At 43.3% G+C, this 19684-nt stretch overlaps 1 protein-coding gene across 2 annotated transcripts in view; it reads right to left on the reverse strand.

Annotated features, from left to right (window-relative positions):
* The window catches only part of LOC137422941 (cholesterol 7-desaturase nvd-like), a 51411-nt gene extending 32753 nt beyond the window's left edge, over positions 1-18658 (reverse strand). Inside the window, exons 1-4 of one of the 2 annotated variants that reach the window (XM_068109617.2) lie at positions 18319-18658; positions 13031-13219; positions 11735-11913; positions 10325-10450 (exon numbers count right to left, since the gene is read on the reverse strand). In XM_068109617.2, coding sequence (XP_067965718.1) covers positions 10325-10450; positions 11735-11913; positions 13031-13219; positions 18319-18622 — 798 coding nt within the window. In that variant the 5' untranslated portion in view covers positions 18623-18658. The remainder of the gene's footprint in view (positions 1-10324; positions 10451-11734; positions 11914-13030; positions 13220-18318) is intronic. The other variant, XM_068109618.2, reaches the window with a different exon arrangement.
* Positions 18659-19684: the final 1026 nt, after the last annotated feature.

The raw sequence follows: 19684 nt of genomic DNA on the forward strand, positions 1-19684 counted from the left end.
TAGATCCCTATCCCTCCCTAGCTCCCTCTCCCTCCCTAGATCCCTCTCCCTCCCTAGCTCCCTCTCCCTCCCTATCTCCCTCTCTCCCTAGCTTCCTCTTTCCCTAGCTCCCTCTCTCCATAGCTCCCTCTCTCCCTCTCTCCCTCTCTCGCGGGCTCCCTCAAGCCTCCTCTCTCCCTAGCTCCCACTCTCTCCCTAGCTCCCTCTCTCCCTAGCTCCCTCTCTCCCTAGCTCCCTCTCTCCCTAGCTCCCTCTCTCCTTAGCTCCCTCTCTCCCTAGCTCCCTCTCTCCCTAGCTCCCTCTCTCCCTAGCTCCCTCTCTCCCTAGCTCCCTCTCTCTCAAGCTTCCACTCTCCCTAGCTTCCTCTCTCCCTAGCTCCCTCTCTCCTTAGTTCCCTCTCTCCCTAGCTCCCTCTCTCCCTAGCTCCCTCTCTCCTTAGTTCCCTCTCTCCCTAGCTCCCTCTCTCCCAAGCTTCCACTCTGCCTAGCTTCCTCTCTCCCTAGCTCCCTCTCTCCTTAGTTCCCTCTCTCCCTAGCTCCCTCTCTCCCTAGCTCCCTCTCTCCCAAGCTTCCACTCTCCCTAGCTTCCTCTCTCCCTAGCTCCCTGTCTCCTTAGTTCCCTCTCTCCCTAGCTCCCTCTCTCCTTAGTTCCCTCTCTCCCTAGCTCCCTCTCTCCCTAGCTCCCTCTCTCCTTATATCCCTCTCTCCCTAGCTTCCTCTCTCCCTAGCTCCCTCTCTCCTTAGGTCCCTCTCTCCCTAGCTCCCTCTCTCCTAGCTTCCTCTCTCCATAGCTCCCTCTCTCCTTAGCTCCCTCTCTCCCTAGCTTCCTCTCTCCCTAGCTCCCTCTCTCCATATCTCTATATCTCTATATCTCTATATCTCTCTCTCTCTCTCTCTTTTCCTCCCTATCTCTCTCTCTCTCTTTTCCTCCCTATCTCTCTCTCTCTCTCTCTCTTCCTCCCTATCTCTCTCTCTCTTCCTCCCTATCTCTCTCTCTCTCTCTCTCTCTTCCTCCCTATCTCTCTCTCTCTTCCTCCCTATCTATCTCTCTCTCTCTCTCTCTCTCTCTTCCTCCCTATCTCTCTCTCTCTCTCTCTCTCTTTTCCTCCCTATCTCTCTCTCTCTCTTCCTCCCTATCTCTCTCTCTCTCTCTTCCTCCCTATCTATCTCTTTCTCTCTTCCTCCCTATCTCTCTCTCTCTCTCTCTCAATATACCAGGCCTGCGTCAAAGCAATCCGGCCCTCCTTAGGAACTTGGCAGTCAAGGAAGTGGCACAATTGCTTGCCTACAGAATACCCCTTCCAACCTAACTGGAAAGCCTATTATCACATACTTATTCCAAAGAAAACTGCCGACCTGTCGTGGAGGTTGGCACATTGGGTATTACCCACCAATAAGCTCTTGCATGTTTTTTCTTCTGAAATATCTGACCATTGTCCCTTCTGTGGTGCTCTTGAGACCGTGTCACATGCTTATGTTGAATGTGCACGCTTGATTCCTTTATTTGGTTTGCTGCATGAAATGTGCATGAAGCTTTCTTTAAACTTTACTTTGAATTCTTTCATTTTTTGCTTTGCCTCAAACACACACCAAATAGAAGTGGCCCTAGCGAACTTTCTCGTTGCCATGGCAAAGAAAGCAATATATCGCACGAGGAAAATGCAAATTGAAAATCCTACAAGATGTACAGATAACCTCCCGGCCTGTTTTAAAGGACTTGTTTTTGCCCGGATTAAAACAGAATTTTGTTTCTATACATATATGGATAAAGTATTGATCTTCAAAAGTATATGGGCATTGAATAATGCGCTTTGCTCTGTGCAAAATGCTGCGCTGATCACAGATTGATCACTCCTCGAGCATGATATGATTTCTTTGCGAGGAGGAAATCACTTTATTATTTTATTTTTTTTCCTGTTCCCTTTCTTGATGTACTAATGGTCTTCATGTAAATGTTCCCTTTAAAATGGTTTTGCTTGTTTTTTTACCTCTGATTTGTGAAATGCTTTGTGAAATGGTTGTATTTATACGTTTTACAAAATATACTTTTTGATATTTTTGTAATAAAAGGATGTAAAAGTCAAAGTCTCTCTCTCTCTCTCTCTCTCTTCCTCCCTATCTCTCTCTCTCTCACACTCTCTCTCTCTCTCTCTCTCTCTCTCTCTCTCTTCCTCCCTATCTCTCTCTCTCTCTCTTCCTCCCTATCTCTCTCTCTTCCTCCCTATCTCTCTCTCTTCCTCCCTATCTCTCTCTCTCTCTCTCTCTCTCTCTCTCTCTTCCTCCCTATCTCTCTCTCTCTCACACTCTCTCTCTCTCTCTCTCCCTCTCCCTCTCTCCCTTCCTATCTCTCTCTAACTCTGTCTTGGCCCTGACTTCATGAAGGCAGGGGTACACTATCCTGAATGTGGGGGATCTCTGGGTCATTCCTGGGAGATGAATTGGCTGTCTCCGTGCCGCAGGCTTGTTCGAGTGAACTGTGCGGGGCAATACAACAACAACAACAACAACAACAACATCACAAACTATAACGGCATTCTGTCGAGCGCATACCTCCGCCAGGTGAACAGATTATGTTTTGTATCCCACTGATAGGCCGGATCTGGATTCGGACCTGAACCAAAATCGAATCGGCTTGTTCGTCCCCTAACCAACTCGTCCACCAAGTGTAGTCATAATTGTCCTTAACATTTTTAAAATATCATGTTATATATTGCTTTTCACCCTAACTCTCAATGGTGAAGAATCACTTAGAATTAAGTAATTCTCGTATCCGAATCCAAATTCCAATCTTCACCAAAATCAAATCGAATCGTCCTTGTCACACACACAACCTGTCCACCAAGTTTCGTCCAAATCCATCCGCAACTTTTTGAGATATCCCGCTATGTATCGTTTTTGTCCCTATCTCCCAATGGTGAAGAATCACTTTAAAAATTCTAGTAGCCGGATCCGAATCCGGATCTTCACCAAAATCTAATCATTTCGTCCATGTCACATACACTTCCTCTCTGCCAAATTTAGTCCGAATCCATCCACAACTTTTTGAGATATATTTTTCACTGACAGACAGACAAACAAACAAATGAAAAATCGCTCATAGAGTGACACTTGGCAAAACAGAACAAAGTAGCATGGCACTCAGTAGAGCATCCTTTTGACCTCAAAAATAATTAGTGGTTGAATTCAGTGACCTGACATGCAAATCGTCTTCAAAGTTTAAGTTAATTGCATGAAAATTGACAATTTTAGAAATTCGGCCTATGTTGACCTCAAAAATAGTTGGTGGTTGTTCTCAGTAAGCTGATATGAAAATCCTTTTTAAATTTCAAGCCAATCGGATGAAAATTGAGCATTTTAGAAATTTGAAAAAGTGGTTGACTTTGTGACCTATGTTGAACTCAAAAATAGTTGTTGGTTGAATTCAGTTCACAGATATGTAAATCCCATTCAAATTTCAAGTGAATGGGATGAAAATTGAGGATTTTAGAAATTCGAAAAAGGTGGTTGACCTTTGGCCTATATTGACCTTTTCACCTATGCTGATCTCAAAAATAGTTGGTGGTTGAATTCATTTAGCCGATATGTAAATCCCATTCAAATTTCAAGTGAATGGGATGAAAATTAAGGATTTTAAAAATTCGAAAAGGTGGTTGACCTTTGGGCTATGTTGACCTTTTGGCCTATGCTGACCTCAAAAATAGTTGGTGGTTGGTTTCAGTAAGCTGATATGAAAATCCTATTAAAATTTCAAGTCAATCGGATTAAAATTGAGGATTTTAGAAATTTGAAAAAGTGGTTGACCTTTGGCCTATGTTGACCTTTTGGCCAATGCTGATCTCAAAAATAGTTGGTGGTTGAATTATTTTGGCCGATATTTAAATCCTATTCAAATTTCAAGTCAATCGGATGAAAATTGAGGATTTTAGAAATTCGAAACAAGTGGTTGACCTTTGGCCTATGTTGACCTTTTGGCCTAAGCTGATCTCAAAATAGTTGGTGGTTGAATTTGTTTAGCCGATATGTAAATCCTATTCAAATTTCAAGTCAATCGGATGAAAATTGAGGATTTTAGAAATTTGAAATGGTTGTTGACCTTTGGCCTATGTTGACCTTTTGGCCTAAGTTGATCTCAAAAATAGTGGGTGGTTGAATTCAGTTAGCCGATGTGTATATCCTATTTAAATTTCAAGTCAATCGGATGAAAATTGAGGATTTTAGAAATAAAAAAAAAGTGGTTGACCTTTTGACCCCAAATATAAATAGGATTTTGTCGAACCACGAACTCTATCATTTGGTGAATTTTCGTGAAGATTGGTTTAAAATTGTGACCTGCAGGCAAGTATAAGTGGGCGGACAGACAAACACACAAACACACAAGTGATCAACATACTTGCAAAAAAAAATTTTTTTTGGGCCAAGTAATGAAAAATCGGTCAGAGACCGAGGACTTGCCGGAATGTACTTTTTTTATCGGCCATTTTGGATCAAAATGGCGGGAAATCTATACATGTATATAGGCTAAGCAATGGAAGGTAACTGAGTAAGTGCATGCATATCTGTTGTTCTTTCAGAGGATTTTAGTGGTTTGTGGTTTGAAGCTTGAAACACACAAGTGGTTTGAAATATATTTTCAATGAAAACTTGGCCCCCTGACCTTTGACCCCAAAAAATAATTCAAACTAAGCATTTTTGACCATTTTATGCCACATGTTATTTTTCGGGAATTGAATAATGAACATTTTGGTGTTGTTTAGAAAGGAATCGGATAATGTTTGACAAAGTTATTAGTAAAAAAACAGTTTTTGACCTTGAGTTTGACCTTTCAAGGTCACTCAAGGACAAAGGCCATGGTGCCAAATGAAATGTCGTATGTGACTTCCTATATGTTAGTAACAGTAAGTGTATGCATATCTCTTGTACTTTTAGAGTTATAGTGGTTTGAAATATATTTTAAATGAAAACTCGATCCCCCTGATTTCACGTTTTGGGTGACCTTGAGCTTGACCTTGGGCCTCGAGAGTTAAAAATTGGGTACAGTCTATTCCAGGGCAAGGCAAATATGTGTGTAAAGTATGGCGATGCTATGTGCAACGATGTAGACGTAGTACTGCGCACAAACAGACAAACAGACAGACAGAAAATATGGCGGCCGAACTATGTGACCTATGACATCATCATTAACATATTTTATTCCCCAAGGAGAGTTCTTTACAATGAGCCATGTCTCAATTTTTTCTATTCAGCACTTTCGGAGATATAGAGGTGCAAAGTTTTTCGGTTTTTTCAAGATGGCGGCCGAACCACGTGACCGATGACGTCATCATTATTTTTTTCTCCACCAGTTTATGCCGACATGGCGCTCAAGAATTTGCATCTTGATTGGATGAAGTTTTGTACTTGTCGAATTATCGAATTATGACGTCATAATGGAGGCCTTGGGCCTAGAGAGTTAAAAATTGGGCACAGGCTATTCCAGGGCAAGACAAATATGTGTGTGAAGTATGGCGATGCTATGTGCAACGATGTATACGTAGTACTGCGCACAAACAGACAGACAGACGGACAGACAAACCAACCAACCAACATACTTGCCGGAATTTTTTCCGGCAAGTAACAAACAGGTGTGAAAGCATAACCTCCATCCACCTTCGGTGGCGGAGGTAACTACGGCAGTGAGATCTTTAACATCTACCAAATAATGCTATCAGACGGGATACCCCACCTTGTGCCAATCAGAGGGACAGCATTTTCTCCATACTTGTGCAAGGAACTTTGGCAAAAGAAGAGGTCATTCCACACACCTTGCCTTCACTAACCAATCCTAGAAACCATCACCCATCCGCACACAAGCTACCTACACAAGCCAATATCCCCATGCCCCTCCGTCTCCAATACATCCAGGTACCTATTTACTCTTTCTGTTGCCGCTACCTTTCTCTGAAGACCATTCCATTAAGGCCTGCCTTAATACTCTTTTCTTTACTATCTGAACGGAGACTGAACAAGACCAATAGTCTAACAACGGCTAAGCCGGATTTGTTTGCTACTTTAGTTGAAGAGGAGAGTATGACCTGGGTGGGGATAGCAGGTAGAAGTCACCAAATAATGTAAGTATTAAATTTAGCAAATAATGCAAGTATTAAATTTAGCAAATAATATAAGTATTAAATATAGCAAATAATATAAGTATTAAATTTAGCAAATAATGTAAGTATTAAATTTAGCAAATAATGTAAGTATTAAATTTAGCAAATAATGTAAGTATTAAATTTAGCAAATAATGTAAGTATTAAATTTAGCAAATAATGTAAGTATTAAATTTAGCAAATAATGCAAGTATTAAATTTAGCAAATAATGTAAGTTTTAAATTTAGCAAATAATGCAAGTATTACATTTAGCAAATTATGTAAGTATTAAATTTCTCAAATAATGTAAGTATTAAATTTAGCAAATAATGTAAGTATTAAATTTAGCAAATAATGTAAGTATTAAATTTAGCAAATAATGTAAGTATTAATTTAGCAAATAATGTAAGTATTAAATTTAGCAAATAATGTAAGTATTACATTTCGCAAATAATGTAAGTATTGTTATGTCAGGGGGGTAGAGTGATATGTAGAGCCAGATAGATCTGTATCGGTAGGTATCCGACTGTCTTGATAGGAAATCTACCTTTAATAAGTTATATGTTAGTCCGGTTTGTTGGGATAAGCTGTATTGATGTCCCCGCTACGAGGGAGCAGGGCGTGCTCAATAGTACAGGGATTATGGATAAGATTCCTTTGTTCGTCGTCCCCTCTGTCGTCAAACCTGTGTCCCTTATGGCAACGCACTCATTTAAACACTTAGATAGGTCCTTAATGCACTCATTAATTAATTCCCCTTCCCTTTCAATGACCTTGTAAGAAGACCGGCAGGAAGCCAGATCGGAGCACCGCCGGATGGCCGCCGCCAGCCGCACCACCAGCTGGCCAAGCAACATCGCGTGAGACGAGCTATAACCACGCCACAGGGAACGTGTGATTGGTTGGCGCGGAAGGTGCGAGCCGTGAACCAATCAACATGGAAGGCGCAAAAAGGTTCGGCAGACGGCGGGAAGCTACGAGGCTCTGGTTGGTGACGCGCCAGAACTGACATCACATGCCAAGTTAGAAAAGGGCTCGCTGACGTGCTTCGCTCTCTCCTTCATGCTGGGCTCTTCGCTCTTGGTATTGAGTCGTGCTGGTCCTTCGCTCTTCGTTGTTTGTTCTTGGCTCTTGGCTTTTCATATTGAGAGGTCCTGGTGGTCGTTGGTTCGCCATATTTGTGGTGCTTGGAGCGGTGCTCGGTGCTGTGAGCGAACGGATCTCGTGGGCGGTCGACGAGGAGCCTGGAGTGGGGCGTTGGCTCGGGCCTGGCGGAGCGTGTGGGCGAAGCGGACGGAGGGTTTACTCGCGCCGGAGCTTGGAACCGCGTTGGACGGTGGACAAGACTGCAGACAGTTAAGACGCACCACATTTCACACGTATGCGACGGACAGTTGTTTTTGCAATTCATTCCCTTGTCTCGTATTTCGAAGTCTGTGTGTGGGATCCCGATTTCAGACATTTTATTACTGGCGTGCATTTTCCTGTCCCGCTATCTCTTGTAAAATAAACCCTTGCATTATTTTCCCTTTCCAATCAAAATCTTGTGTCCGTTTTGAGTTAATTCCCCTGCAGGATCGGAGCTGCGGTTGGATCGCTATCGGTAAGCGCTTTCACCTCTTCCTCTTCACTTCTTCCTCCAGCGTTTTATAGCAAAATCCGTGTTTGGTTGTTGCCTCCATTAAAGCCGTTTGGGTCATCCGCGAGCCCTGGTATTAACCGGAGGGTATTCGCACGACAGTATTAAATTTATCAAATAATGTAAGTATTAAATTGAGCAAATAATGTAAGTATTAAATTTAGCAAATAATGCAAGTATTAAATTTAGCAAATAAAGTAAGTATTAAATTTAGCAAATAATGTAAGTATTAAATTTAGCAAATAAAGTAAGTATTAAATTTAGCAAATAATGTAAGTATTAAATTGAGCAAATAATGTAAGTATTAAATTGAGCAAATAATGTAAGTATTAAATTTAGCAAATAATGCAAGTATTAAATTGAGCAAATAACGTAAGTATTAAATTTAGCAAATAATGTAAGGCAAACGATGATCCAATAAATTCCACATTCCTGTGCCACCTTCAGATTCGGGAGCATTTCAAAATCATAATTGTACTGAGGAATTTTTGAAACCTCCTACCTACCTTACAACACCTGCTGGGACCCCAAAACGTTCTACAGAAAATTGTTGTATTTCCTTGGAGTAAAATATGCATCTGCAATGGTTACTAAATGCATTCCCCTGTCATGTGACCAGATCTTTAGCTCTGATTGGTGGACGTTTGTGAGGGACATACATACATACAAATGTTGTTCTAGCTGCCATTTCCCTACGGGCTACGCCGTAAAAATATTGTCGCGTGGACCCTTCGGTTAACACCAAGGCTCGTGGATGGACCAGAACGGATTTACTTGAGGCGACGGATTCGGCTATAAAACGCGGGAGGAAGAAGGAAAGTGGAAGCTGCGGTAAAAGCTCGTATCTTCAGTGAACCGACGGCAGCTGCAGGGAAATTAATCAACTGGACAAACAAGATTTAATGTACAAAAATAGAGATTTATTCCACGGAACCCGAAACAATGAAACGCGACGGTAATCAAATAAACGTCCTAATTTAGGATCCCACACACCTCACTTCAGAAACGAGACATGGGAAGGAATTACCAAAAGAAAAACGTTCGTTATCTAATTGTGAATATGGTGCGTCCTTATCTGTCCTGTCGTCTGGCGTCTCCAAGCTCTGCTGCACACTACGAGGCCCCACGCTCCAGCACCATGGTACCGCGAAGGCCCGAGCCAATGCCCACTCCAGGCTCCTCGTCGACCGCCCACGAGTTCCGTGCACCACTCTAAGCTCCAGAAGCGCCGATCGCACACGAGGCCCCAAAGCACCAAAAGCACCGCTCCAAGCACCACACAGATGGCGAGTCAACGACCACCAAGACCTCTCAATACCAAGAAGAAAAGCGCAGAGAGCACAAGACAGCCAGGGAGGGACGTGCGCAAGAGGCAGCGAAGAACCCAAAAGCTAGAACTCGAGCAAGAGTTGGACATGCAAGAGGGACAGAGGGACGTGCTGCGCAAGAGAGAACTGGATGTGCAAGAGGGCCAGAGGGACGTGCTGCGCAAGAGAGAACTCGATGTGCAAGAGACAATGTCGTTCGGCGCGCCCCTAGATAACCTTGTGGCGGTGACGTAAGCCTTGGCCCGCCACCCAATCTGTGCCCTCCACCGAATCACACGTTCCCTGTGGCGTGGTCATAGCTCGTGCTACTCGATGTGGCTAGGCCTGCCGGAGGTGTAGCTGGCTGCGGCCCGTGCACCGGTGCCCCGAACTGGCCTCTTGCCTGTTTCTTCCGAAGTCATTGTCAGGGAAGGGAATTTAATTAATGTGTGCACTACAGGGCCTGTCTAAGTGTCTACAGGTGTGCATTGCCATAAGGGACAAAGGTTTGATGACCAGATGTGACACACAGGGGCTGTTATCTTTAATCCCTATCCCTACCTAGCACATGAACATCCTGGTATGTTTACAAGCAGACATCTTAACCTCGACAAACCTGACTAACCAGAGAACTTATTACAGGTAGATTCTCTGTCACGATAGTCGAAGCATGTTACCTATTCAGATATACCTGACTCTAGATATTGCTTTACCCGACCGACATAACAATATACCTTTCTGATAAAGATCAATTGTTTTACTTCAAAAATCAGTTTTTACTCTTCTGAAATGACTGAAATCCATCCAGCTGGGCCCCAACTGATTTTGTGAGCTGTCCCCACCCCAAAGAAGGCCCAACCAACTGTGTATCGGCTCGGGAAATCAATGAAGTGAAAAATATTGACCAGAATGGGCCATAGCTATTGGAAGTAAACATTGTTTGCATTTTTTTGGCTAGATACAAGGAAAGGCAGCTTTTATTTGGGCCAGAATTCCCACAAGGATTCAGCATCCAATTAACTTGTGATTCCTGCAGTATTTTGTAGTTTGCATATTTGTCCAGGTGCCGGCAGGTCAGCCTAGACTCTGAAGGTACGCACACTGTAACCTGGGTTTGAATCTCGACCCAGATATTAACTGTCATCCCGGTGTTTCACAGTGCTATGTCAACTATTTTGCTCTAAGGCTTCCCTCTACCAATTTCTCTACCAATAAACTCCAATTGTACCCCAAACCTTGCCCAAAGCACACACCTTCCATATGTGCCGGAATGCCCGCCAGAGCCAGGAACGGGTGTACCGCAAGTTGGCGCCATTGAGTACAAAGGGAGTGTGCAGGTACTGCAGGTGAGCAAAATCTGCTGCATTCTCCGGGATTTCCTGTTGGAATGTGAGTCAGAGTTTTCACAGCCAGGAAAAAGCCAACTTTTCAGGAATATCCTGGGGACACGGAGTCATGGCTCAAACATTGCTTGAACAACCTAAATTATACGCTGCAACCGGGCCTGCCAGTTTAAAACCGAGTTTCTAAACATGGCATATTATGTGTGAGAGTTCAGACCCACCAAGTTGTCATATCTTTGCCCAGACTTGCCAAATTACCTGCCATCATGTCTCTGGAGGTTTTGATGTGGTTTGATAAATCCGAGCTAGACTGAATTCCAAATTCAAGGTTTTCCCAAATGCTCATGTAGCCAAAATTATAACCATGCCAATTGTCACTTGTTCAAATCCTGCTCCCAATGTGACCTCATAAAGCCCGAGAAGGAAGAGTGAAATTTAACAAACTGAAGAAGGAAGTTCCACAAGTGGGAGAAGAGTGAAGTTGAGCCTGGAAATTGGGAGTTTCGCAAGGAGGTGTTTTACTGTTTTGAGTACATCCTCTGCTTCTGCATACATTTCCTACCTCCTCCACTCAATATCCCTTTGGCTTTTCTCCCCCACTCTTCCTCTTGTTCTCCGATCCCCCTTCCTTGCCCAATCCTGTTTACCGCAATCCCCAATCCCACATATGTAATATGCAGATGCCCTCTTACCTTTCAAAAATTATCATCCTACACCCAATTGCTTCACAAAGTCCTTCACAAAGCCCCCCCCCACCCCCCCCCCCACAAAGTCCTGAACGAACGGACAAAGTCCTGAACTCGAGACCACATCACCAACGGAGGCCATCCTCTTCCCCATATCTCTGATATTGTGACGCAACACCGACTACGCCTTTCTGGTCTTGCGACGCACCATGGAGAACTAACAAAAAGTCTTACTCTGGATGTCCTAGGAACCCTGGAGAACATCATCGAGAAGTACACCAACCTGAGTGACATTCATTTAGTCGATGCTATTTCCAATCGAGAAGAATGGGAAAATGTCATGTCACCCCGTTAGGTGGATGGCATGAGAAGAAGAATTATGATCACAATTGCAGGAACAAGGAATTCATTTACTTGAGAGATATCTTGCTAGACGTCTCAAAAAGAGGAAAGACTACCTGGCCAACACCTTTGTCAATCTTCATTTGAACAACCCCAATGTTCGAATTGTCTGCCGACGCAAGTAGCCACAGGGCCTTGACAAAGTCTTTCCTCTGAGATATGCACTTATGTGCTATTACTACACCCCTCTCACCTTCACCACCCATACCAAATTCTGTATTGCAGGTAATACCTGTATATGGGCTGTGATGTAATGCTCCGTGCGTCCTCGAAACACCCACTCTCCGCTGGCAATTTCTTCTTGTTTCGGCACGTTCCACTCGGGCTCGATTCCATCGCAGTGGTACCACATGTAAATTAGGCCGTTCATCTCACAGCTGGGCCAGACCTTTGTGCGTGCAAACTCAGGGACTGAAAGGCAATTCCACACAATGACAAATGCCTTTTTATGTCACTTAAAAGACCCATCTGCTCAAGTTAGACTTCGATGAATTTTTTTTTTTAACGCATTCCAAAAATGTTCGATTTTTGACATTCTAAAAATGTTAGAATTCCATTCCAAAATTCAACAAGAAGAAAGAGATCAAATGTCATGGGCTCCATAGTTTTAGTAATTCTGCTGTATGGAGTTAAAGGCCGTCAGTCGGTAATGAATGGTAACATGTCGGTAACAATGAACGTAGAGCAGCAACGAAGGCTGGAAAGGGCGGAAATGCGAATGGTTCGGTGGATGTGCGGAGTATCGTTGAGAGAGAGGAAGACAAATGATGAATTGCGAACGATGATGGGAATAGAGCCTGTGATGGATGCTGTGAAGAGGAACAGGTTGAGATGGTTTGGTCATGTGTTGAGGAAGGATGAAAATGACTGGTTGAGAAGAGTGATGGAAATGAATGTAGAAGGAAGTAGAGGACGGGGAAGACCGAGAAAGACTTGGCTAAAGATGGTGGAAGAAGAAATGCGGGCAAGGGGGTTAACAAGGGGAGATGCAGAAAATAGGGCAAAATGGAGAAGATTGTCATGGGGACCGCAAGGCTAATCCCCGCTCTAGCAGGGAAAATGGCCTTAAAATGCATGTTGTTGTTGTTGTTGTTGTCGGCCATCTTTAGTCGGATTACAAAACAAAATCTTCTGCATGTATGTACTCTCATGCATTGTCTTTGTGCCAACTTCGAACAAAATCGGTCCATACATTTCCGAGATATGGTTGCAGACACACTCGCGCACAGACGGACGGATGAGACCCAATCCATGAGCCTCCGTTTCAGACCAAGTCCAATGGGAGCTAATAATAATGGGATGAACTTTTATTGGACGAAATAACAACGGTTATTATGTTCATTTTGAATCGAAGAAAGTTTGTCGCATAACGTTTGGTGAATCTAAATCAAAATTGAAGAAACAACAGATGATAAGCAAGTCGGCAAGTAAGTAGGTGCGGTTAGATGGTCAAAAACCCATAAAAGATCAAAACTACACCCGAGAGAAATCATTAAGGTACCGCATCCCGAGTGGTCGAAAGCCTCACCTTTTTTTGCGTATGGTATTCCCACACACATGCCATCCTCGGCTCTGAAACGCCATCCGTGGAAAGGACACTCCAAGCAGTTTCCACTCACCTTGCCCCCAATCGCAAGATTTGCACCTAGGTGAGGGCAGTAGGCATGGAATATGGCCACCTGGCCCTCTTCGGCACGGAACACCGCCAATTGTTCTCCTGGACACAAAGTTGTGACAGGTTACATCTAATGATCTCCTGCTCTATACAGACATTGAAATGGTTGTGTCTATAAATTTTAAGACAGTTGAAATACCTTTGTATAAGTGTATGAATTAAGGTACTTGCAAAGGTTAGCAGATTCAAATCTGGCTTTATTGTCCCCCGTCGCACCGCGGAGCGAAAGGGGGACTATGGTTTTCCCCTCCGTGCGTCTGTCCGTCTGTCCGTCTGTGCGTGCGTGCGTGCGGGCGTGCGTGCGTGCATAAGCGAAGGACCGCATTCGAATTTGGTATGTGGGTGCAACCCACGTCAAAATCCAAGATGGCCACCACCATATACATGTCTGAACCTTGTGAGCGAAATATGTTGAAAAATAAACGAAGTACCAACTTCTAATCTGGTGTGTGGGTGTATCTACGCATAAGGAAGAACGCTATTGAAAAAATGGGTCGCCACGTCAAAATCCAAGATGGTCGCCTTGCGTCTTCCACTTTGTCAACTCACATCACTTCACCGACGGGGGACAGAGGCGTAACCTTTGTTATTTCACCGATGAGGCCTTTGTTACCTAATCTTGTGTGATCGTTACATTTAGTGGAGTTGGCTGGAGAGTAGGGTAGGACAAGACAAAAAACGTGCGAGGTGGGATTTTCACCTGGCTGCTGGCTTCCCTCCCTACCTTGTAAGCCAGTTCAGGTGGAAACACCGACAAGCCAAACCAACATACAAAATACTTGGTTTCATCTCCATAAAAAAGAAGACTTCATCCGATGTTTCTCGACACATTCGAACACACACAGTCTTAGCTCATTACCGCTCTTAGTGTAATTAGGTAATGGCAATTGCTTTGCGTACAAACAAATTAGTATGTCTCAACTAACACTTGCTGCTTACATTATCTTCCATCTGTCGACATTGACTAACACAGAAAAGGCTGCCACCTACACCCTGCTATGGTATGCTTAACAACGTTTTATCTCAAATAAACATCTAAAGATTGTGAGATGTGGTGTGAGGTTGCCATGCATCCTCATACTCCGCTTCCCATCCCGTAGTAATAGACATAGGTGAGCTATGTCACCGTGCGCTATGCGAAGAATGCATAAGGTTAAAGTCGGGTCTAGATCTCAGGATATCTTCTTATCAATACTATGACGATGCTCGTTTAATATTTTATTATGTTTAAGAAAAAAAGAAACCCTGTACAAACAATAAACAAGAACACTTTAATGAACAAGACCAATGGTCTATCAATGAAAATTGATGATTTTATGCAGCCTTGACCTTTGAGCTTTAGATAACAAAAAAAACATTCTGCTTCCACCTTTTGATTGGTGAACAAATTAATTGACCCAATATGCAAACAATATGTCGGTGTTTTGTGAATTTAAGTTCTTTCCTTCGCTGTATTGCTTATTTCTTAGATTTTCTCTTCTCCCCCTAACTTCCCCGAACATCTACCCTTTGTCTAACGTTTTAAATACAAAAAAAGAAAAAAAAAGTTCCTTCTGTCCTCGCCCCGCCCCCTTTATCTCCTTTTCTTCCACCTCTTTCTTCCATCTTCAGCCGTAACTCGCCTTTCCAATCCTAGTTTCCTCCATTCTCATTTAACCCTTTTTCCTTTCTCTGATCCATGCCCTCACTTCAGGGACTTTTCCCAGATTGTTTTTCACGGTTTTGTTTAAATATGTTTAAACTTTCCCCTGCAGTGTTTTATTCAGTGGTTTATTACAACACGCTGTTTTTCTTCCTATTTAAAAGGCTTTTTTCAATTTCCTCTTCAATTCATTCCACTTCAAAAAAATATTCAATCTCTTACAGTCATTCCTCCCTACATTCTCTAAACTCACCTTCATTCCACCCCTCCTCTATCGTTCTCAAAAGGATCTCTGACTTGAAAATCACAATAAACCCAGTTTGTAATAAATGTTTGTTTTTCATAAATTGTCCACTTTCTAAACTCCCCCCTCACACCTCCCCTGCTAAACTCCCCCCTTACCCCTCCCCTCCTAAACTCCCCCCCTCACCCCTCCCCTTCAAAACTCCCATCTCACCCCTCCTCTTCAAAACTCCCCCCTGACCCCTCCCCTTCAAAACTCCGCCCTCACCCATCCCCATCAAAACTCCCCCCTTACACCTCTCCTTCCAAACTCGCCCCTCACCCCTCCCCATCAAAACTCCCCCCTTACACCTCTCCTTCCAAACTCCCCCCTCACCCCTTCCCTTCAAAACTCCCCCCTCCCCTTCAAATCTACCCCCCTACAATCTCTCTCCAAATCATCCCCCTGGGCCCTGTGCTTTTTCTGATCTTCATCAATAATCTCTCCGATCTCTAGAAAATCCTCTCTATCTCTTTGCTGATCTATTTCTCTCTGCCGCTCCATTCCTCATCCCTCATATCGGCAGTCTGCAGCCTCCTCACTCTCTGCAGACATGGACAAAATCACAGACTGGTCAAAGAAGTGGAACATGTCTTTCAATCCTGACAAATCTCACACTCTTACTATGTCTCTCCAAAAAAAACCGACTGGACAACCCTCCCATCTACTTTCTCAACAATCCTCTCCAAGAAGTTCTGTCACTCAAGCTTTTGGGTCTCACTATCTGCCATGATCTTTCCTGGGAAAACCACATTTCCAAGCTGGCCTCCAAAGCCAGTCGCCGACTGGGCATCCTCCGTCGTGCGAAGTCCTTCCTTGGCACACCTGAGCTCCTCACCACATACAAGGCTTTCATCCGCAGCTCAATGGAATACAGTACTGCTCTCCCCTCTGGGCTGGTGCTCCTGCCTCACACCTAGCTCGTCTTCACGCTGTTGAAACCAAAGCTTTCAGAATCATTGGAATCTCCCGCGATGAATCTAACTCTGAGGGCCTCTCACTCACTCACCGCAGGCAGGTTGGTGGTCTTTCTGTCTTCTACCGACTCCTCTCCGGCCTTGCTCACCTAGCTCTCTCTGGGCTCTGTCCCCCAAATATTCCTACAGGTCGCACAAGATCTGCCTGCAACCCTCTTATGGTTAAACTGCCAAAATCAAGACTCTTTCCTCACCTTCACTCTTTCATTCCTCTTTACTCCCACCTCTGGAACAAACTCCCTCACTCCCTTCAATCCCACTCCTCCCTCCAAGTCTTTAAAACAGCTGTTCACCACCATCTCTTGTCTTCCTCCATCCAAAACCTTGATCTTTTCTAACCCCGCTAATTCACCCCAGATCCACTTTTTTGAAATTCCGACTTCTTTCCTGGAAGTCGTAGCAGTGTCTATGTGTTGCATACCTCTCCCACCCCACCTCCCCTTCCCGTGCTTGCTCCCCCCAAGCTCTCTCCCTCCCACAGAGCTCCCGATGTCCCTGCTCTCAAATGTTGCACTTGTGTGCTTCTCTCTGTCTCCCCCATCTTGTCTCCCGCTCCCTTTATCTTAAGTTTTATGTGTCAGTTTGTCTTTTTGTGATTAATGTTAGCTCTTACACGAGCCTCGATCTTGTATTAAAAAAACAAAACCAAAACAAAACACACCCACACATGGGGACACACACACACACACACACACGGGGACATGGACACACACACACACACACACACACACACACACATACACACACACACACACACACACACACACACACACACACACACACATACACACACACACACACACACACACACACACACACCATTCAGACTTATGAGAAGTTACGAGGGGCGACAATTTGACATCCCGCCCCGAGCGTCATTTTTTCCTCGATATGCCACTGCTCCGGTGTACTTGCGATTTGTTTTTTAAATTCCCTCCAGATGATGGATCCAGATTGCGTATATCATATTCCTGTCAAGAAGCGACTCATTGTTACCCGGCAACGCTGGGTACTTTTGCTGGTATGTATATACATACATACGTACATACATACATACATACATACATACATACATACGTACGTACGTACATACATACATACATACGTACATACATACATACACACATATATACATACATACGTATATATATACATACATACGTACATACATACATACGTACATACATACATACGTACATACATACATACGTACATACATACATACATACGTACGTACGTACGTACATACATACATACATACACACATATATACATACGTACATACATACATACGTACATACATACATACATACATACATACACACATATATACATACATACGTATATACATACATACGTGTATACATATACATACATACATACATACATACATACATACACACATACATACATATGTATATACATACACACATACATACATACCTACATACATACATACATACATACATACACACACACATATATACATACATACGTACATACATACGTACATACATACATACACACATATATACATACATACGTATATACATACATACATACATACATACATACATACATACATACACACACACATACATACATACGTATATACATACACACATACATACATACATACATACATACCTACATACATACATACGTATATACATACACACATACATACATACATACATACACACATATATACATACATACGTACATACATACGTACATACATACATACGTACATACATACACACATATATACATACATACGTATATACATACATACATACATACATATATACCATAGGCGAAGTTTGACTTCTCTATTTGGGGGGCAAGGGATTAATATTTATAATAGGTAACAAGGTCTGACTTCCAAAATTACCATTTGTTAGTGTAGTTACAGTGCACGTGAAATCACAAATGTAGTTTACGTTCATTATTGTAACTCACGTTTAAATACGGGATGTTTTTATCTTAATTGTAAACTACTGAAAAAAATTGCCCGCACCCCGCACAACTCCGCCGATGATACATACATACGTATAAACATACATACATACATAGATACATTCATATATACACACAAACACACATACATGCATACCTATAAACATGCATACATACCTATATACATACACACACACACATATATATATATATATATATGTATATATATATATATATATATATATATATATATATATATATATATGTATATTAGACACACCAATGACGTAGACGGGCAGCACTTGTCCGGCTCGCAGTTCTCTCGAGTCCAGCACCCGGTACCAGCCGTTGGGGAAGTTCGGAGGGATGGACCCACGACGTCGCCTCCTTCGTGTCACATTCTTGGTGTCCCAATCGCCGCAGGTATCAGACGCCCTCCTGGGCAGGTATCCGACGTCGTCGGGACTGCGGCGCACATCAGTTGGACGCCAGCACAGTCGCAGCAGAAACAGGTGTGCGAGGAGCACCAGGAGCGCTATCCCAAGCGTCCAGGCACTCCACCTGTCCGAGTCGTGATCCCACATCTGCCACGCAGGTGGCCGAGCACAAGCCCAGAGGCAGAGACAGACACGGAATAGGGAATGGCGATTCCCAGGGCTCCAGACCCATTATAGAGCCTCGTATTCCCCGCCCATGCGCTCACGGAAGAGCAGGTATACCCCGGCCTCCCATCAAGGAGCGATCCGCGCTTTACCTGATGTGAAACGACACCTGTGAAGTGAAACTCTTCTCTTTGCGCACTTTGAAGAGTTTTGCGTGGAGCATTAAATAAATAAACAATACATAAATAGATACTAAATAAATAAATAAATAAATAATACACATATGTGAAACTGCGATAATTTCTGTAAGGATTAACTCGGGAATTTGAATATGTAATTAGGCCACAGGTGAAGAAACAACTGCTCCTTTACCTTTCTAAAGAGAAATCCTGCAGCCAAGGAAACCTGAGCCTCAGCCCAAAGCGCTCCCCATGATGAAGGTGAAAGGTGTATCGATACCTGTTTCATCGTGATACCTCCATTTAGCTTCGTTCTCTAGCTTTCCCATGTCCCTGCATTCTTAAAACCGAAGGAGCCCAAGGCATAACCTGGTGGTGCAGGTGATTGTTTTCCACGTTGTTTGCCACTTGTTCGATACCATTGTTATCGTAGTGAAAATACAGGTTATTCATATTTCACAATAGGCTGGATTTTATTTTCAACCTCGAACCGATGATCCCACGTCCTCGTCAAATATCCTTCCCGATTCCCAGTGGCACGCAAGGTGTAAGTTAACGTAAGTGTGACGTAACTCCTGTAAACTATAGAGCGCGTCTAACACGTGCCGCAATGTCTGTCTAAGCCCCGTCTCCCTACATTTTTGAACCTTCCCCGTTGTTATCTGTCCTTGCATGGAATCCTTAGGAGGAACCAGGTAATGCTCCAGAAAAGTTCATATAAAGGGGCGCTCCACATCTGGCAAATAAAATACATTTACTTCTTCATGCAGGTGTATGAATCAAATTGGTGCCCCTTTATATGAACTTTTCTGGAGCATTCCTTGGTTCCTCCTAAGAACACAAGGGTAGTGCAGCATGCACATGA

Source organism: Myxine glutinosa, chromosome 3, assembly GCF_964187855.1.
Source record: "Myxine glutinosa chromosome 3, kmMyxGlut1.1, whole genome shotgun sequence".
NCBI lineage: Eukaryota > Metazoa > Chordata > Myxini > Myxiniformes > Myxinidae > Myxine > Myxine glutinosa.